At 40.4% G+C, this 19,984-nt stretch overlaps 3 protein-coding genes across 8 annotated transcripts in view; 2 read left to right on the plus strand and 1 right to left on the minus strand.

The window, feature by feature from the left end:
- On the plus strand, positions 1-3,226 carry cabp5b (calcium binding protein 5b). The gene is made up of 6 exons (XM_034212963.1): positions 1-163; positions 1,528-1,558; positions 1,673-1,816; positions 2,443-2,552; positions 2,724-2,871; positions 3,160-3,226. Exons 1-6 carry the CDS (start codon positions 113-115, stop codon positions 3,186-3,188), a joined length of 513 nt encoding a protein of 170 aa, XP_034068854.1. The 5' UTR covers positions 1-112; the 3' UTR covers positions 3,189-3,226.
- Positions 2,718-11,233, minus strand: asphd1 (aspartate beta-hydroxylase domain containing 1). Of its 3 annotated transcripts, XR_004568653.1 has the most exons (7): positions 10,817-11,233; positions 8,484-8,952; positions 8,091-8,297; positions 7,426-7,633; positions 7,078-7,191; positions 5,864-6,033; positions 2,718-2,800 (listed from the first exon to the last, which is right to left on the minus strand). XR_004568653.1 is itself a non-coding variant. In XM_034212960.1 (6 exons), exons 2-6 carry the CDS (start codon positions 8,931-8,933, stop codon positions 5,924-5,926), a joined length of 1,089 nt encoding a protein of 362 aa, XP_034068851.1. In that variant the 5' UTR covers positions 8,934-8,952; positions 10,817-11,233; the 3' UTR covers positions 5,354-5,923. The 3 variants fall into 3 exon arrangements, 2 of the variants coding, with proteins under 2 accessions (XP_034068851.1, XP_034068853.1); XM_034212960.1 differs by lacking the exon at positions 2,718-2,800 and having other exon boundaries at positions 5,354-6,033; XM_034212962.1 differs by lacking the exon at positions 2,718-2,800 and having other exon boundaries at positions 5,354-6,033; positions 10,771-11,233.
- Positions 10,831-19,984, plus strand: part of sez6l2 (seizure related 6 homolog (mouse)-like 2) — a 23,355-nt gene continuing 14,201 nt past the window's right edge. For 2 of the 4 annotated variants that reach the window (XM_034212956.1, XM_034212957.1), the window contains exons 1-5: positions 11,207-11,303; positions 11,821-11,901; positions 12,180-12,308; positions 12,421-12,636; positions 17,820-17,956. In XM_034212956.1, coding sequence (XP_034068847.1) covers positions 11,222-11,303; positions 11,821-11,901; positions 12,180-12,308; positions 12,421-12,636; positions 17,820-17,956 — 645 coding nt within the window. In that variant the 5' untranslated portion in view covers positions 11,207-11,221. Of the gene's footprint in view, positions 11,117-11,206; positions 11,395-11,820; positions 11,902-12,179; positions 12,309-12,420; positions 12,637-17,819; positions 17,957-19,984 lie in introns of those variants that run through there. The other 2 variants (XM_034212958.1, XM_034212959.1) reach the window with 2 other exon arrangements.

Raw genomic sequence — 19,984 nt, forward strand, 5'->3', positions numbered from 1 at the left:
CACATGCTCGCACAGGGAGAAAAGAAAACGACTGGATGATAGAAGGACATAGAATTAATTTGAGGACATTTACAAACACAAGTAGACCAGGATCTCCACCGAAGCTGTCATCATGAGTATTAAACAAGCCTGCATCTTTCTCAGGGGAGGATCGAGGAGACAAGTAAGAAACATTTTTTATTACAGTACAGTTTATGATTTCATTTCATTTTACTCTGTCTTAAAAAGTGTTTTCTCTCTACCAAAAGTATAATCATTGTTCTCTTATTGGTTTATCAGGAATGTATTTCTTACTATCATCTGATCATTTTGTATGAAACAAATACTGTTTTGTTAATATGGTTATTCTTATAAGGGGTCAATTCGAGCTGATGGCACAAGTGTTATCCGAGTCTCGTGTGGAGTAGATTGAGAAGGCAAACTTTTTATCCGCTGCATCAGAGCTCAGCTTTTGTGCTTTTTCCATGATGTTAAAAAAATATGTTTACAAAAAAACATTATAATTTATATACAAATTAGAATATATTTTCACAGGTTATAATCTGAATTGTTTACTTTTTATACCATTTTTTTTTACCAGAAATTCGAATGATGTGCTGATGTAGTAATCCTAAAATTAATATACTTTACATTTGATCTGGGATCAATCAGAAAGGACATAACAAAATGTTTTCAGAAAGGATTGAACAGATTACATATGTACAAATTAAGTACATAAAGCTTAGTTCATCTATATAGGACCTGATCGTAAACCCGTGTTTGGAATTACACATGTATATCGTTTGTTCATAAATATCAAGTTGATACATAACATTTATACCAGTATACTCCATATATTATATCACATATAATAGTCATAGATCATGTGTAGCTTAAAAAACAAAGAAACAAATGCATTCTTCTCATACTTTCTTCAATATTACAAAATGATGTCCCTGAAGCTCACACCAATATGTTTCACAAGTGAATGAAATGATCTGCGTCTTTAGTTATTACATACTGACAATCCATGTGAACAACAACATTACATTTACAAAAAGACCATATGCACCTTTATAAGCAGCTTAAATAAACACCTTAATGTTAAGAGAGGCAGTGAAAATATTAATACAACAAATTTAATTTAAATGTAAAGTGTTCATCAAAGAGCATAGCATGGTTGGTACTGAGAAATATTGGAATCATTTGTTGTAATGAAATCTGGGTGTGTACTTTAATGAAAGTGGTCAAATAAAATGGGTGAAAAAAATGGTTGCCCATCCTAAAAACACATGTTAAAAAATGATTTTACATGTAAAGATCTGGTTCAATTTAACAGTGTGTTCAGATTGCTCTTAATTCCATAAAGGATTCATTCTTAGTCTGCGATACATATCCGTATATATATGAATGGAGCTGATAGGAGGGCATGCCTTGACACAATGTAGATATTTGCAGGAATCACAAAAGTTGTCAAATGTGTGGTTAACTACTCTTTCAAATACCTTCTAACAACATTCCCTACTTCTGTCCATTCTGGTTTTGCAGACAAGGGCTCTTACAAACGATGAGATTGAAGGTAGTTATTGTTTTGCTTTCAGATACACTTGAAATGTGTTGTGTTACATTGTACTCAATCTACAGCAAGTTTAAAATTCTAGTCACAAGCATCTCAATGATGTCTCCCTTTTAGAGTTGCGAGAAGCTTTCGTAGAGTTTGATAAAGACAAGGATGGTTTCATATCCTGTAAAGACTTGGGGAACCTGATGAGGACGATGGGGTACATGCCCACTGAAATGGAGCTCATTGAACTCAGTCAGAACATCAACATGAACTGTGAGTAATATCCTCCAATGTATGACTGGAAAACAAACACAAACTCCATTAGTGCCAATCAAGTTGGTTATTAAAGAACTTATAACAGCTAAAACCCATCATTATAACTTAGATATCTCCCTTTTTATTGCCAATATAACTACAGTGTTGTAGTTTAAACAAGCAAATTCATTATCTGGTATATGGTTTTTAAAATATCTTCAAGACTGATGGACTACAGGAAACGTGTCTTTCACGCTCTCCTTAACAAGGGTCTCCTGGGACGACGAATACATTTGCATATTTATATTTCGAAAGTAGCCTGACAGAACAGAGGAGCAGAGTACAGATATATAATCTTATACTCGATATCTTACAGTTAGATGTGAACCATGCATAAAGCATTTGCATTTCACTGTGATTTAGAATAAGTCAATCATGTATAACAAAGACGATAAATGTCCAGGAGAAGTGTGCTTGCATGTTTGATCAAAATTGTCAGTGCAGCAGAGTGAAATGTAATGCATTAAAACAGAGAGCCACTAATTACCAGAGATAAAAAACAATGTATTCATGATGATATTAAAGTGCTTTTCCTCTGTCTGATCGCTGCTCAAAGTAATATTTCATTATTTGTCTTATCCCAGTGGGGGGACATGTGGACTTTGAGGATTTTGTGGAGCTAATGACCCCCAAGCTCGTGGCTGAAACTGCAGGGATGATCGGGTTGAAGGAACTTAAAGACGCATTTCGAGAGGTGAGCTCAGCACACCTATTCTCTCTCTTTCTGGTCTTTGGCACCCCATGGTGGATGTAACATGAACATACAGTAACATCTGAAACCCAGCAAAACGTTTGATTGCAATATGAGTCTGAATTGTCCACAAGCTTTGCAATGGTTTGTTTTTCCTTTACCTCGCTCCCGTAGTTTGATTTAGACGGTGACGGTAGTATCACATCTGGGGAGCTGAGACATGCCATGGTAAAGTTACTAGGAGAGCAGACCTGCAAAAAAGAAATCGAGGCGGTGGTCAGAGAAGCTGACAACAATGGAGACGGAACAGTGGACTTTGAAGGTTAGTAACAAACACACACAAACACACATGCATGAAAAAATAGGTGTGTCTTTAATTTGAAGCAAGATAAATGTAATCAATAATCTTTGGTTGAAATAACGGCTTTTAAGTGTTAAAGAAAAGATGCAGGGCTCTGGTATAAGCTAACTCTGACAACAATGTCTGCCATGAAGAAAATACACTCTTTAATGCCAAAGCTGAACTTAGTGTGTAGCTTTCTGATTTGTATTAGTTTGAAATACTGTACAAGAATGTAGCTAATCAATATCCCAATGATTGTCTTTACAGAGTTTGTGAAAATGATGTCACAGAAATGAGGACAAGGATTTTTCTCGATGATCACGAATAGAAAGAAGTATTTTTTTTTAATTCTATGATAACGTACTTCTTATGAATACTTGTATTTATGTTATTGTTGTTTAATTGTCATCTGTGTCATGCGGAGCACAATTTATTAAAGTATGCAAACAAATGTCGTCGTTGTGTTCAAATGGATGAATAAACAGATGTTAAGGTTTAAGCAGTAGCTCCAACCGGCGACCCACTACTTTTCAGTTTTGCAAATTCTAAAACGTTGTGTCCGGATTCAGTCAGCTGTTCAAAAAGTAATAAATGAATGATGTAAGAAATGTCTGTGATGTCTAGCTAAGCATGTCGGTGTAAGCCTACTTCTTTCTAAGGATATCTGTTGTTATTTATCCAAGTTTAGTAGTTGTGGACAACAACATCCCCTCATCCTACTCCAGCCGGCTGTAGAAACGGTCTGCAGTGTATTTAATCGGATCCAGAGGACATAATCTGAGAATGTTTAGCACTGACCTCGCCAAAAGTAAGGGTGACATCTGTCTGATGACACCTGTAGGAAATAATCTCAGCAGGACCGAATGTCCTCTGCCGCCTCGCTCCCATGCTCCTGTCTCAATAAGGTGGGAAGCCGGCCATCTGCTTTAAGTACTATTATGTAAATATTAGACATCTTTAGTTACTTCTCACTTTGAGGATTCAGATTAGTTTTACAAAATATAATTGAGCAAAAACATGTCGATGTGTTTATAGGTTGAGCTCCCCAGCATTTCATAAATGGGATATTACCAGCGTCAACATTAGCGAGGCTAACACATTAATGCTCATTATAATATTGTGATATATACTAATATTGTGACATAATGACTTTTTTCTCTTTTGGTAGTTTAAGTATATTTTGATGCCAATACATCTCAGTTGTTCTACACTGTTAATGTTATGCATTGAATATAATAAAAAATGTCCCTTAACATTAGTCAGGGGTCATTAGTTTACTCAATAACAGAAAGATTGGGAATCACTGGTTTAGACCGACCTTTACAGCTTAACTCAATCTGAATCCATTTGATTTATTTAACAAGCCGTTTATTATTCATTTGAACAATTATGGCTATTATTTCGGAATGGCAGATTGCCAACGACAATAAAAAAATAACAGATTTATTTCCAACCTCTTTGTTCGTTTGGCATCGTTCACAGAAAATAATCCCTCTATGTTCGCTAATGCTTTTGCATAACAAAAAAGGCCAATACGAACATTGTGGTGAGTGATAAAAGCTATTTTTGTCTTGACAATAATAACGGTCCTAATCTTTTGAGAGCGTCAAGATTGTCAGTGAAAAAACCCTACTGAGCGCTATGGAGTCAAGATGACATGCAATGGCTGGAAAACAAAAAAACAATATTGGTTCACGAACCTGTAGTGACCAATATTAACAATGACAACATTGTTTGTAAAAAATATACATATGTCAGAAAAGGTTTTAAAGCATGGCAGATAAAGCTAGATGAGCTTGTTATATTATAATGTGGTGCAGAGTTTTGCTTATTTAATATTATCAAGTCTTTCTACAAGACAGCCACCCCTTATAGCTGAGCTTTGACGGTAATGCTCAATATTTCAGTTTTTATACAATTAGCTTGAAAGTCAAATCCTACACAGGTCAGAAGCTAAATGTCCCATGTTGTACAAATCACACGTCATGAAACAACGTCATGCAACCACATATAAACGATCTCAGGAATAATCTGTCTCTCTGGGCTGGATTAGTTCAGTCTCTGTAATCCTCATCATGGGACCCTCAGATGAGCAGATGGCAGATAAGACAAGATCACCACTCTAATTCTCATCTACTAAGTAACCAAAAAAAGTAATAAGAGCTGAAACTGAATGTGAAAGTTTGATATGTGAGTGTGTTTAAATCAAAACCATATTCACTTTTGGCCATTTCCATGGAGAATGGTGTTATTTTAAACAATCAAAGTATTAAACAGGCTATTTTTCTGTAATAAAACCAATGTGATATCTTAAAACCAATCACGGATATGTTGCATACATACTCTTGTTTTTACACACAGTCCTCCATACTGATTAATTTCATGCATTTATTTGTTATTTGGATTCCAAAATACCTGAATGTCTGCATGACATACAAGTGTAAACCACAGGCAAACCACCAACAACAAAAAATAGATTTATAATGACATACAAGCATAGGTAATAAGAAGAGAAGGAATAACCACAGTGTGTTAATATACGTTTGGCATCCGTGTTGGAAAATAAATAGAAATGTATATGTTTTCACAGTTTTCACAGTTTTTTGGTTGAACTATAGATAATCATCCCATGCTAACTCGTGTGTTTGTGTGCATGCGTCCAGGGATCAGGACAGATAGGTTTCACATGCAAATAGCATTCACTAACATATGACGTCAAGAAACAATTTACAACTACACCAGATCTGCTCTTTTTAGATTGGATCTCATTGCACTTGCAGGTGATGTCAGCTCCTAGTTTGCAGCAAAACAATCTAGCATTTAACACTTCCTCACATCATCCATAATAATACGCACATCTTGTTGTAGATCTTAAAACCAACACCACTTAAAAGCATGGTCAATGGCTTGTGTAATTCTTAGGGCAGATACACACAGTGATTCATCGACTGGAACGAGATGCATCACCTACAACTAGCAGCTGGGTAAGGCATCCCGGCCTGATGAGTATCGGTATTTGGCAGCAGCAACTTCAGAGGTCGGGGCTGAACATGAAGTCCAAAGCTTGTCTCTCTGCTGCAGCCACATTTGGATGCCAGAGGTCCACACTCAAAATGACTCGTGGTCCCGAATCTGGAGACCCTTTACAAATAGACGTAGATGCAACATTAGGTAAATATGTGACAGAAACTAGTCATGGTTCAACTGTTGAGAACAACTCAAGTAAAAGAGCAAAATCTTTAAAGGACTCATATTACACTGTTTTTCATCAATATATTATAGGTCTCAGATATATACAAACATGTCTCTGAAGTGTTTGGCTCCAAACACCAAACAGATCTTTGTAGCATCCCATAATCCCCTCTGTTTCAGCCCTGTTTCAAAAGTGCTGATTCTCTGTCTGTTACTTTAGATGAAAATAAGGAGCCCCTCCCCACGCCCCTCTGAGAGATATTTGGTTAAAAAGAACACAATGGTGCTCTAGGAGGAGATTCAGTTGATAAGGTGGGGGGGGGTTACCTTGGCTGGTGATTGGCTAATGGTTACACAAGCCAAAACATCGTTATGACATCATAAAGTAGCCAAAATCTGATCAGCTCATTTTCAGACAGGTTTTTATAGAAATGGATCAGGACAAAAAGTGAGTGAATCTTTGTTCCTGAAACTTTCAGAATCTCTTTCCACAGAGGGGACACATGTTGATGTAGAAGAGACATGAAGAAGAGGGGACACATGTTGATGTAGAAGAGACATGAAGAAGAGGGGACACATGTTGATGTAGAAGAGACATGAAGAAGAGGGGACACATATTGATGTAGAAGAGACATGAAGAAGAGGGGACACATGTTGATGTAGAAGAGACATGAAGAAGAGGGGACACATGTTGATGTAGAAGAGACATGGAGAAGAGGGGACACATGTTGATGTAGAAGAGACATGAAGAAGAGGGGACACATGTTGATGTAGAAGAGACATGAAGAAGTGGATTTTGCATAATAGCTGACCTTTAAAACAAAACCAAGGACACTCAGATTTTTATTTCACAAGCTGCTTATTTGGAATTCAGACATCATACATTACATTTCATTTTAACAGTCATTCACCTGTAATGATAAGAGTACTAATAAAAGCATTCAAAATAATGCTATAGGTGCTTATGTTTTGAAGTGATTCAGATGGACTAACCCTTGTGGGAGACGGTGTGGAGGAAGGAGTCATCAACCAGGAGGCAGTGCCCCTCCGACCAGCACTGAGGCTCCCCTCCCACCACCAGCTCACACAGGGAGGGAGTCTGCAGACCTACCAAAGTGACATCTGTTTAAACTTTGGAACACAAAGTATTGTGGTTACAATCAGCTGAGAAGATTACGCACTATTGTCCTCTCTGTGTTCACAATGGAAAGGATTACAGAGAGACGGAACAAACTAAATGTGCTGAGGAGAAAATATCCCCTGACCCACAAAGAACCACATTGTGCAAAGCTTGAGTACTTAAAACTAAATGCAGAAAAAAAAAGATTTATTTTTACTTACCAAGATGACAACGTAGGCGAGTATTAGTAGGTCCGTAGGAACTACCCAACGTGGCTCCGGGCCCTAACAGCCAAAATCCAGCAGATCCTAAAGAGTTGCTGCTGATGAACGTACGCAGAGAGAGAAGAGTCCGGTAGGTGCAGGGACAGGAGCGACAGTTTCCTGCCACAGAAACACCTGCGCTGTATAAAGAAAACACTGCCTGGCCCTGAAAGAGACAATGCCTTATGACTCAGATACACATATACTTGAGAATAACACAGGATCAAGCAATGTATACTCCTATAAATATCAGAGCTTGACCTCTAATAGAGATCAAATGAACGATACTTATCACAAGAAAACTAACACATACTTTAGTTTTTTGTCTATTGGCTGAATTGAGAATGATTGAACCATCTTTGTTGTGGTTGCAGAATTAGAAAACTAATCCAAAAAGTGTCGATAGCATACAACTCTACTTGCATAGATTAAGGTCTGGATTCAAATGTCAATGTGTGTTTTTTGTACGTGAGAAATTGGACACTTAACCACGTTGTGCTGGTGTCATTTCTGGTGACAGTATTATGGCAGCTTGCAATCATTTGTATACATATGATGTTAGTGTTTTTCGCTCGGTCCCTTTTCTTGTAGTGGGGCCTGAAAGATTTAAATTGCGTGTATACCTTTGGTCCCACACAGGTCCAGCCTAGTTTTGAGTCGATACCCCGCTGGTATACAACCTTGAATTCAGCCAAGATTACAGAATAGTTGGCTTCTAAGACCTCAATGTCATGCCGATGAGCATCTCTTGGGAAGAAAGGAACACTTGGGACATCTGGCAGGAAGAAGAGATGAGGCTTCTGTATAGCAGAGTGATCGTTCAGATGGACCTGAAGCGACAGCAAAAAGGCAATCAATAATTCACAATGTTTCCTTTCTCCGCTGTTTACCCTTCAAACAAAAAGCACTTTCAAATGAGGTGTTATGATGCGTTTACACGAGATTAAACATGCTTTGACAACATGTTCAATTCCATGCGATATAACATTACACACACGCACGGATTACACGTGTACCTGCTCACGGAGGCTCTTATGAATGCGGCCCATGCCCACCCAACTGTAGCGCTTGGCATACTCTTGCAGGGCTGCGTACAGTTTCTTGGCTTCTGCAGATGCCTGAGCTGGGAACAAGGCATGACTCATCACTGGGGTGAGGTATCCTTGTCCCTGCTCCTCATCCTCCTCAGTTTCCATGGAAATAAAGGGAGTAATGTGATCACTTCTCAACAGCTTGGATCGTGCACTACACTTGGTTCCATCACAGCTACCGCCACGGGACATAATAGACCGCCTTGAGCCTGACTTAAGCTTTCCGGCATGTGCGTGACCTGGGATCGGCAGGTCGGAGCCCATCCGATAGCAGTGCCACAGGAAGAGGAGCAGCAGAGTCCACAGAAGGCCACTCAGGGAATGGACACCCAGCTCGACATACGGAGGCACGGCCAGCGTGTTCATTGAGTCCATCCTTTAAATGTGTGAGAATCTAAGATACGGAAACAGAAACAGACCAAGAGTTTATGGCAATCCTTGTTAAAATAGCAAAGTGCAATGCAATCTTCAGTAAAATACAAATTATATATATATATTTTACTGGTCTGGAACAAATTCCTTTGGTCACTCCAGACTTTAAACATCCCAACTAGTAGCCTTGAAGGTGCTGTTTCCAATAAGTGGTGTTATTTTTTAACATAACATAAACAACAGTGTTAAGAGTTCTATACGATACGATAATACTTTATTTGTCAGATCAGGTCTGAAATTTGACTTGCGTCACAACAGCTCCATGTCCAACATCAATAGACAAGTATCCAGACACAAATACATGAAACACAAACAACAAACATTTAACATAGCAGCACAATGAGTGAGAGAAAAGCTGCTCAAAGAGCCTTCAGCGTGCATTTGATCTGATTTAGCTCTGTGTTTACTGAGAGGACTGACTGATGCACAAAGGAGTGCTTCAGTCTGACTTTATTGAATCGTGGGACCCTGTATCTCCGATTAGATGGTAGCAGTTCATATTCACTGTTCAGAACATGGTTTGGGTCAGAGATGATGTTGTTGGACAGCCTCACTAGGTTGTTATGACAGGCTGAGTCATAGAGTCATATACGACATCTTTTGGCTCGTGAAATCCTAACAGATCATTATAAGTGTCTCTTTTTGCCAACAAGCACAGCCTGAAGGTAATGATGGAGTGTTCCAAATTCAAACAGCCCACTGGCTCATTTATGTTCTTAACTTTAAATATTTTCAGGGTCACAAGAGGCGGAAGCCTATCCCAGCATGCACTTAGTAGAAATGAGTGAAACAGTCATGACATGTTGCCAGTCCATCACGCAGCCACTAACCCTTTTGCTAAATTGTCTGTGACTGCACGGTGTTATGTAAGCTCTGCTCTCTGACCTCTCTGAGCAGACTAGCTGTCGATCTAAAGATTTCACAGCAGGAAATATTCTGAAGTCATGCGAAGGCTTTCCATTTACACTGTTGGTGGCCAGTTCAGATTCAATGTATGTTTCTTTCCTTTAAAATCCCCTAAATGTATTATATCTAACTAAAGTAAATGATAAAACCCGTATTAAATGTCGTTCTTGGTTGCTTATCTGCTTTACTTCCTTAAAGTTGTTCTCATCGCCTCAACTTTTGTCTCACTATGACTTTTTTATTCTGAACATAGTCAATGAAATCCTAAAAGTTGGAACATGTGTCTCTGTCAATTTACTTTCAGCTATAAAAGAATGAATCTAAGCAATATTAACATCACATTGGTAGCAATCAAATTAATTGTATGTCTATTCGAATGTAAAGTGCAGTCAATATATATATATGTTTCATTCTGGTTCTATATATATATATATATATCGTATATCAGCTACAACTGTTTATTTATAAATGACTATTTCAAAATAAGCAGATAACAGAGCAGACCAAGTTATGTTCTGTGAGCATCGTTTTAAGTGGGAGGGCTCTTTCCTCTATAGGCTTTTCCCAACAAATTCGTTTTAGTTGCATCAATTGCATTCTATGTGGTGATACTTCCTACAGGAAACACCTATAGGCTACGCATGCTAAAGATGTTTCACAAATTATGAACCAGGGTCGTTTTTTATGTGCAATCGCTTCAGCATTCATTTTGTTACTTGCTCTGCGCCAGCCCCCACAGCTCAGCTGGTTCATGTATAATGTCCGCATCCCATGTTAGCGCAAACATCCACCCATTACATGAAACCGCGGCACACGCATGTTCGCCATGCAAACCGTGTATGGCACATGCAGGCCTTTAAATGAGCAAACATACACGATGTACCCCCTGCGTGCCTCCTCTCACATCTCTGTCTGATTACCTTGGTGCACGGTGCAGCGCTGTGTCGGACCCACTTCAGCACCGTGCTGGTGGAGAGCTCATCCAGCGCTCACTGACAAAATGTGGATATCTCCCGCGCGCCGCTGCAGTTACCGCGTGCATCCGCTAGGTCGCACCTGAAGCTTCAACACAAATGCCCTCACATCATAGCCGAATGCGTCAACCACACGGTAACCAGCTAGGGGCTTCTCACCAGTACAAACCCCGCCGTGTTCTCGGGGCCTAAAGCAACAGGATACAGTGCAAGAAGAAGAACACTAACGCAGCCTGGAAGAGAAAGGTAAGCGGCTGGCAGCTTTACAATGTAGCTGATACGGTTGTCTGTCTCGGTGACTTATGCCAAAAATCGTCCTCCGCACAAAGAGGGCCGGGGGAGGTGCGAGTGATGCTGCCTGGTTTAGCCCCATCATTTTGTCACACACCAGGCTGGCATTTTCACCGAGGAAACGCCTCGAATAACAGCGGAGGTGATTTTTGACACACTACCATTGACAGGTTAATAATAGAATTAGGTTTATAGTCATCCTGCGGTTGGATTTTGGAATAGCGCATTTTAGGGTATGTTACTGCAGATTTGGATGTGAAAATGCAGGGGGGAGGATGAATATTTAACATTACACCGTGCGATATGTACCTGGCCTTTTTTGTCATTTTCGTTTCTATAACGTATGAATGAGATTGGGTATTTTTCAGATTGATGGTGCTGGGATTTACAGTTTCACATCCCAGTGATCCTTCAATTCGAGGCATTGTGGCCTGTGTGATGTAAACATATGCCCTGTACTCGAATGGCGAGTGTGTTTTCAGTGATATGACTAAAAATGTGCAGTCCAGTCAGCAATGATTATTTCCCATGCCCCTTGCAGTTATTATATTTGACCAAAAAGCGATTACATCACAGAACAATATGCAGTTATTTTTGTATTAACAATATGACAATAATTTGCTAACCTGCTACAAAACTGCTCTCTTTAACCTTCTTAGGTGATTCAGTTTCATCTGAAGCCATGGGGTTCACACGCTTTGCTGTGATGCTTTCTGTCACCATGATCCACCTAGTTTCAGGTAAGTGTGTGTGTGTGTGTGTGTGTGTGTGTGTGTGTGTGTGTGTGTGTGTGTGTGTGTGTGTGTGTGTGTGTGTGTGTGTGTGTGTGTGTGTGTGTGTGTGTGTGTGTGTGTGTGTGTGTGTGTGTGTGTGTGTGTGTGTGTGTGTGTGTGTGTGTGTGTGTTCTCTAAGCATGCACCTTTTGATGGTCCTCTGCAACCATTGACTATTGCATTACATCTTCAAAAAAGCTATATATGCTTTGCATGTATTTAGAAATTGTTCCTGGCTATTTCAGGTATGAGCTTCATGACTCCTGAGCCTGACACCCCACCAACACCCACCCCAGAGTCTTACCCTCTGGGTGACCTGATCCATGCTGCCCTGCAGAGTAAGGAATACTTAGGAGAGGCTTCTGCAAGCACAGGTACATTAACACAGGCCTTTACTGCTTTATAGACCTAAGGCAACTGAAGCACTACATGGTTGAGTGATTTTTGCAAATGACTCACATTGAATTGAACCTTGGGACTCTGCAGGTACTGCCACCAACCCGACTCAGGCGGTGCCAGGGTTAGGGCAGAGCGAGTCCACAGCGACAGTCATATCGCCGGGGCTGCTCACCACAACTTTCAGCTCCTCTTCTGCTGCCAGCCAGACAGGATCAAGGACTCCCATGTCCTCGCTGCCCATGGAGGAGGAGACAACCACCACACTGATCACCACCACCACCATAACCACAATGCACATGCCAGGTACCTGCATATCACTTTGCTTCCCCTATATGTGTTGTTTCATTCAGGCTAGGTTTCTGTTACAGCAATGTTTAAAAAAAACATGGTAGCTACATTTCCAAATCAAAGCTGCTAAGATTGTTGTTGTGCCGGCATTGTCAGCAAATTCCCACTGAATCTCTTTGCTTCTCATCACAATTACAATTACTTCTCTTCTCTGAACCCTTTTTTGAGAAAAAGAAAAAAAAGAAGTGGTTGACAGTCAATGTTACAATTCATAAAATATATATATATATATATGACGAAATATCAAGTTAAAGAAAGAGATGTACATGTACTTTAGTGGTTTAAGATCTTAAACACTTAATTCAAAAGTTTATGATAGCTATGGAGTCAACATAGCAAAGGTACATTTTGTAACCCATAAGTATTCTGTATTGATTTTTACATTCTTAGTTTACTAAAACGACATATTTTCGACAATTTCTGTTTGGTAACAACCTGAGTTGAGAACATTTTAAGGGCAGACTTTCTTGTCTGTGCTTCTAGTCTTATTAGAATAATGTGCTTCTACTCTTCGGGATGCCCGCTAAAAAGAATTGAAAAAACACAAGGAGTTGATAGTACAAGATGATTGATAGTAAACACTGATCAAAGATGATGAGGTGCATAGTCTGTAAAACTCCCTTTGCTCCCCTGTGTCCTCCATAACCTAAAGCAAGAAAGCAGATTGGCCGAACAGCCTGATCTGCTGTGAGATGACTGAGCCAGATGTACACCATCAGTAAAACCTCCCACATAGACATGTGCATCTTTGACTTGGCACTGCAAATACACATACATGGTGAAACTAGAAAATACAGCATAATGGGATCAACCTTTGCCATTAAATCCAAATAATCCAGGAGCTGTATAGCATGCGAGTGGCCGACTGACTTAAGATAACATGAATTTACTATAAATAAAATGCCCCATAGCTGTTCCTTTGAATAGAAAATCCTCAACGCTATTTAATGGCTTACGTTAAGTCTATATCCGTCAAAAGGGACAGAATGTTCGGAGATATTCAGATGGCTCAAAAAAAAATGTGATGCATTGAAACCAGTGAGATCTGAAGCGTACAAGGGGGGCTTGGACTCTATTTGGCTATCCTCACTTGATATATTTCCTATTAGTGTCCTCTCTGTTCACATCTTCACATGAAAAGTTCTGAATCAAGATTGACAATAAAGTCTTACTATGTAATGTTATTGTAACAAACAAATTAGACTTAATCAATGAGCATGAAAACAACTTACTGGCTGAGTAGTGCAACCAGGTGAAGCCATTAATACTAATATCAGCACTGCTACCGTCCTAATATCATAGGGAGAATTAATTTGACAAATCAGTCGGCCAACAATGCCATCATGACAAGAATAATAATAGGAAGGGTGAGGAACATCATCCTTGTCAGAAATGGAGTTAAGTATGACAGCACTACGGCGCTTCCTGTGGTGCTCTCACTGCAGGTGGAGGAGAGCTGTTAGTCATTCTGCTCATGAAATAAAGACACCATTACATTAACGGCTGCAATAGAGGGTTGAGGACATGCGGGTGGGTCAGCTGGCTAACACCAAGTGGGGAGAGAAATGTCATTTGAAATGAATGATCACTGGTGTGTGTGTGTGTGTGTGTGTGTGTGTGTGTGTGTGTGTGTGTGTGTGTGTGTGTGTGTGTGTGTGTGTGTGTGTGTGTGTGTGTGTGTGTGTGTGTGTGTGTGTGTTCCCTTATTAATACTGGGATTTGTCATGTTGACCCCTTGTAAAACACTCTCTAGGTACTCTAATAGCAAGGTAATATCTCAAACCTGTTAACACCAAATGAACGGATTATGTAAAGGTGTGTCTAAAGATTGTCTAAAGGTGAAAATGTAGATTTGTACCTTTAGACAGAGCAATGCTAGCTGTTATTCACTGTTTTCAATGTATTTCCTGCCCTGAAGTATAGGGTCCATCTTCACATATAATTCTCGGCAAGAAAATAAATCAGCAAATGTCCAACTTTGCCTTAAAGCTTTCTTAAAAAAAACATCTAGTGTTTCCTTTTCATCTTAAACACGTGAAGACAGGTGCTGCATCTAAGTGGCCATAATCTTCATTTACTCCGACGTGTAACACATTGTCAACTTAACTTTTTTTGAATCTGTCATTTTACTGAAAAATCTCAAGTTTGTTTTTCCCTTCTTTGCTGTCACTTTTGTTCTGTGTCCGTTCATTGTTAGCCAAATGGACTGAAAAACCCTTTCCTCTCTAGAGGCCATTTGTATTGCAAGAGGTGGTCAATCATTTGATCGTATCGAAGCATTGCAACAGTTTCATTCATGCGGTCAATACAATAATTGAATGCGTAGACATCCAATATACCACAGCTTCACCCAAGGCAGTACTCAGCCTACTGGTTTTGAATTACATTTAATTTACCCAATTTAATCGGTGTACTCTTACACAGAACTACATACTGCCACTTAGCGAACATAAGCCAGGTTGTTATTATGAAGCTTGGATTGTATTTCCCTGTCCTACATGACGAGGCAGACATTTTCGGCTCCCTACCTCACACAGATAATGTCGCTACATTGGACAAATATGTACATGTCTTTTTTTTTATAAGCAGAGCTACTCCACAATATCTAGACAGAATGCAGGACCAGTCTAAAGGCCAAAGGTCTAAAGGCTACTCCACTCGACTTTAGTGGTTTGCTCGTCTTCATTTTCTCTCTTGTGCACTGATTTGCTAAAGCTGAATAATTCTAGACTCATATTTTTTTTATCGCTGGGCTCTGACACTTGTCCAACACACTGAATCGGCCAAAAAGCAAAGGCTGACTAGTGCCAACGCTGCGGGACACACCGCAAAAACTACGTTGCGGTTAGCCGACTCACTTAAAGCATTTTAGCATCAAAATGGCCCCAGGATTCAGCCATGTGGCTTTTTTCAATAAAGAGAAATTGGTCTGTCATTTATTTTAAAACCATTTGATCAAACAGTCCTACCCTGCAAGCCCTTTTGTTACAACTTTCATAAAACGTCAAATGGTTCAGAGCAGGATAACAGAAATGCTATCACCAAACTTGCTTTTTGGACATGTTTTCAGCCGGGTTTGAGATTTCCCTGGAGCTCAGTGATGTTTCCCTTTATCCAGTTGGTACTGTGATGATTTGCAGAGTAGAGGTGTGTCACTGGCTACCCAGCAGTGCACGTCATCTACTATGATTTGCAACTCAGCACTGACCTATTTGAAAGATGTGTTTTTTCATGCATCTGAGTCGGAGTCAGCTGAGGCCAGAGGCATTATGTTTTGGGCTGTCTGTCAGTAAATCTGTTTATCTGTTTGTCTGTCACATTCAACCAAATGTCACAGTGCATCCCATTGTTGTGAACACAGTTTCTTGGAAACGCTGCGAGGACTTTTTTTTTTTTATTTGGCACAAACATCCACTTTACTCAAGGATGATCTGATTAGAATGTGTTGCTCAAAGATCGAGGCCAATGCAACATCACACAACTCGTTTAGTATCAAGTATTCCTTCAATTATGACGATTTCGCACAAAGTGAGAGGCATACAACCAAATTGTCAACTACATTGACAAATGCTTAACAAAGTAGACCATAAAAAAATGCTACTAAGTATGCTATTGTTGACTGCGTTTATATATTATAAATGAACCAGTAGATGTATTTAATGCACACCAGAAACAAAATGTTAGTCGTTTGAAAATAATAAAGAAAGCAGACAAGCAGAATCTGACCAGGATACAATTATTGTCAGCATTAAGACAGAATTGCTTCCAGGATCAAGGTCTTCCTCTCAGTGTACTAGCATCACCTTACACCTGACAACAGAAAGAGAGCTATGTGTTACCTGTCTGCACTCTATGTGAGTGGTATCCCTCAATAATGTACAATTGTTAGCAACGAGCACCAGGTATTGTGCTTCTTTACATATTTGACTATATATCCTTCATGAGTTCTTGGTTAATGCAGCACAGATCTTCAGGGGTTTCAGACGCATCTTGGAGAATCAGTGGCCAAACAGTTCACACAGTTCGGTAAAAGAGTTGTAACTTCACTCATCATCTTCACATACTGAAGGCTCAAAGCACTCCCACAAGTCCTCATCCAAAAAACATCAGATCTCTGGGATGCAACAGCATAATGCCTTATCTTCTTCTTTCTGTGTAATAGTATTGTCTGCAGAAATGCTTGTGGCAAAGATATAGTAGTGGCATGTAGTGCCATGAAATAGAGCCAAATGCAACCTAATACAACTTCAATTATCGCAACCAACAAAATGGATACATTTTATTATAATTGTAGAGGAAACTTCTGTGTAGCTATTCAGTGGGAGTCACCGACTCAGGAAGGAGACACGGGAAGAGCAGTAGCTTTGATGTCAAACACATGATGGTTTATTTGGAGTTAACGGCCGGAGGATTCACATCACAAGTCCAAGAGTCAGAGGTTCTGACTTCACGGTAGAGTTGCCACGTCAATTCTGGAGAGCCTCTCTCTTGCCAGCCCATCTAACTGGTTTCGCAGAGAGTAAACAACATATTTGAGAAGATAGCCTAAACAGTGTGGGAACACTGAGCTACTTGCCTCGGACACTTATGACCTCGAAGATTTTACCTTGGAGTCCACAAATACAGAGAAGGAAGTGTCCCAGTGTACCCACAACACAGACCATCTGTGACCCAGTATTGACCGGTCACAGAATGGGAACAATAACATTATTGGCTAAGCCGCCTGTGTCCTTAAAGAAGGTAAACAGACATCAAGGTTTGTCCTGTATGTCACATCTTGGCGTCTATGACAATTATTTCCATAACAATAATTATAGGGCATATTGGAGTAGTTGTCTGACCTTTCCTCTCTGTATTGGGGTTGTGACAACTTTTAAGGGTTTGAATTCAGTTGATTTTATTCCCCAAATGTTCATTAAGCTATACGCATGTTGACTTGACTTTGCAACATGTACCTTGAGTCCAAACTCCTTTACTGGCTGTGAAAATATCCGTTGGGAAAAAAATCAATCTATGATCTGTCACAGCTCAGAAACTTCCAAGAGGTTCATTTTCAATTAAGCTGTTGCTATAAAATCCTTTATGTTTGTTGACATGTCTTACTTTTCTCTTCTCTCGCCCTTTCTCTCTTTTCACAGTACAATGCAATGCGACCTTGTCAGCAATGGAGGATGTTGTCGAGTCACCAGATGCGGCTTCATCATCCTCAACTTTTTCCCCTCTGGAATGCACATACAGCATTACTGTATATCCAGGATATGGAGTGGAAATTCAGGTAATGTGCATTATCTCCTATAAATCAATAATTACTCACCTCTTCAAATATAAAGTATTTTATCTGATTATGGAAAAGGAACATTTGTAAAGAGCCAGAAAAACCTTTACATTAATCTTTTCATGTGACCTCAGATACCTGTCAAAAATGTTGAAACACTCTGGGTTTTAACATTTCATTCTAATACATGGTGACGGGGTCGGTGGTGTACCTTAACAAAGTGAATTATCTGTAATTAGCTGCATTAATAAAAATGTTAGCAGTAATCACATGGGAGTGCACTAATTATAACTGTAATAATGTTGCTGCAGCAAAATGGTCATTAAGCTCTACTGTATTAACTTCTAGCTTATTCCACCATTAAGTGAAATGTAGCTAATTATAGCTAAGACATTGTTACGCCCAGATCTAGGGGAACCTATAGGCGCAGCATAAAGTTGCACTCTCCCCACTCCCAAGAACATTACATTACATTACATTGCATTTAGCTGACGTTTTTATCCAAAGCGACTTACAATAAGTGCGTTCGACCAACAAAATACAAACTTGAAGAAAACAGAATCATATAAGTACATCAGGCTTCATAGAGCAAAAACATTTCAAGTGCTACTCAACTGGCTTTAGATAAGCCAGCCCTTTATTAGTATATAAGTGCTTTGTTAATAGTTCTATCGCTCGAAGTGGAGTCGAAAGAGATGAGTTTTCAGTCTGCGCCAGAAGGTGTGTAAGCTATCTGCTATCCTGATGTCAATGGGGAGCTCATTCCACCATTTAGGAGCCAGGATAGCAAACCCACGTGTTTTTGCTGATGGGAACTTGGGTCCCCTTCGCAGCGAGGGTGCAGCGAGCCGTTTGGTTGATGCAGAGCGGAGTGCACGTGCTGGGGTGTACGGTTTAACCATGTCCTGGATGTAGGAAGGGCCAGATCCATTCGCAGCATGGTACGCAAGTACCATTGTCTTGAAGTGGATTCTAGCAGTTACCGGAAGCCAGTGAAGGGAGCGGAGGAGCGGCGTGGTGTGGGAGAATTTAGGAAGGTTGAAGACCAGGCGAGCCGCTGCATTCTGGATGAGCTGCAGAGGTCGGATGGCACATGCAGGTAGACCAGCCAGGAGGGAGTTACAGTAGTCTAGGCGTGAGATGACGAGAGCCTGGACCAGAACCTGCATCGCTTTCTGGGTCAGCTGGGGACGCATCCTCCTGATGTTGTAAAGCGTGTATCTGCAGCAGCGGGTTGTAGCAGCGATGTTTGCAGTGAAGGACAGGTTGTTATCTAGGGTCACACCCAGATTCCTTGCAGTCTGAGTCGGGGAAACAACAGAGGTGCCGATGTTGATTGTTAGGTCAAGAGTGGGACAATCTTTTCCCGGAAGGAAGAGCAGTTCAGTCTTGTCAAGGTTGAGCTTGAGGTGATGATCAGACATCCTCTGAGAGATGGCAGCTAGACAAGCAGAGATGCGTGCGACGACCTGGGTCTCTGAGCGGGGAAAGGACAGAATTAATTGGGTGTCGTCAGCGTAGCAGTGGTATGAAAAACCATGCGGGCTAATGACTGATCCGAGCGAGTTTGTGTACAAGGAGAAGAGGAGGGGACCAAGAACAGAGCCCTGAGGGACCCCTGTAGTTAATTAACAAGGGTCGGACTCGGACCCTCTCCAAGTAACCCTGCAGGTGCGGTCTTTGAGGTATGAGGTGAGGAGGGAAAGTGTAGAGCCTGAAACTCCAAGTGCGAAGGAGAGTGCGAAGGAGTATCTGATGATTCACCGTGTCGAATGCAGCAGACAGGTCCAACAGGATGATGACAGAGGAGAGGGAGGCTGCTTTAGCAGTGTGCAGTTCCTCAGTGACAGCAAGGAGGGCAGTTTCTGTGGAGTGACCTGCCTTGAAACCAGACTGGTGCGGATCCAGAAGGTTATTCTGATGGAGATAGCAGGAGAGTTGTCTAAAGACAGCGCGTTCAAGTGTTTTAGACAGGAACGGGAGGAGAGAGACAGGCCTGTAGTTTATAACATCAGACGGGTTGAGAGT

Source organism: Gymnodraco acuticeps, unplaced genomic scaffold (genome assembly GCF_902827175.1).
Source record: "Gymnodraco acuticeps unplaced genomic scaffold, fGymAcu1.1, whole genome shotgun sequence".
NCBI classification, from domain to species: Eukaryota; Metazoa; Chordata; class Actinopteri; order Perciformes; family Bathydraconidae; genus Gymnodraco; species Gymnodraco acuticeps.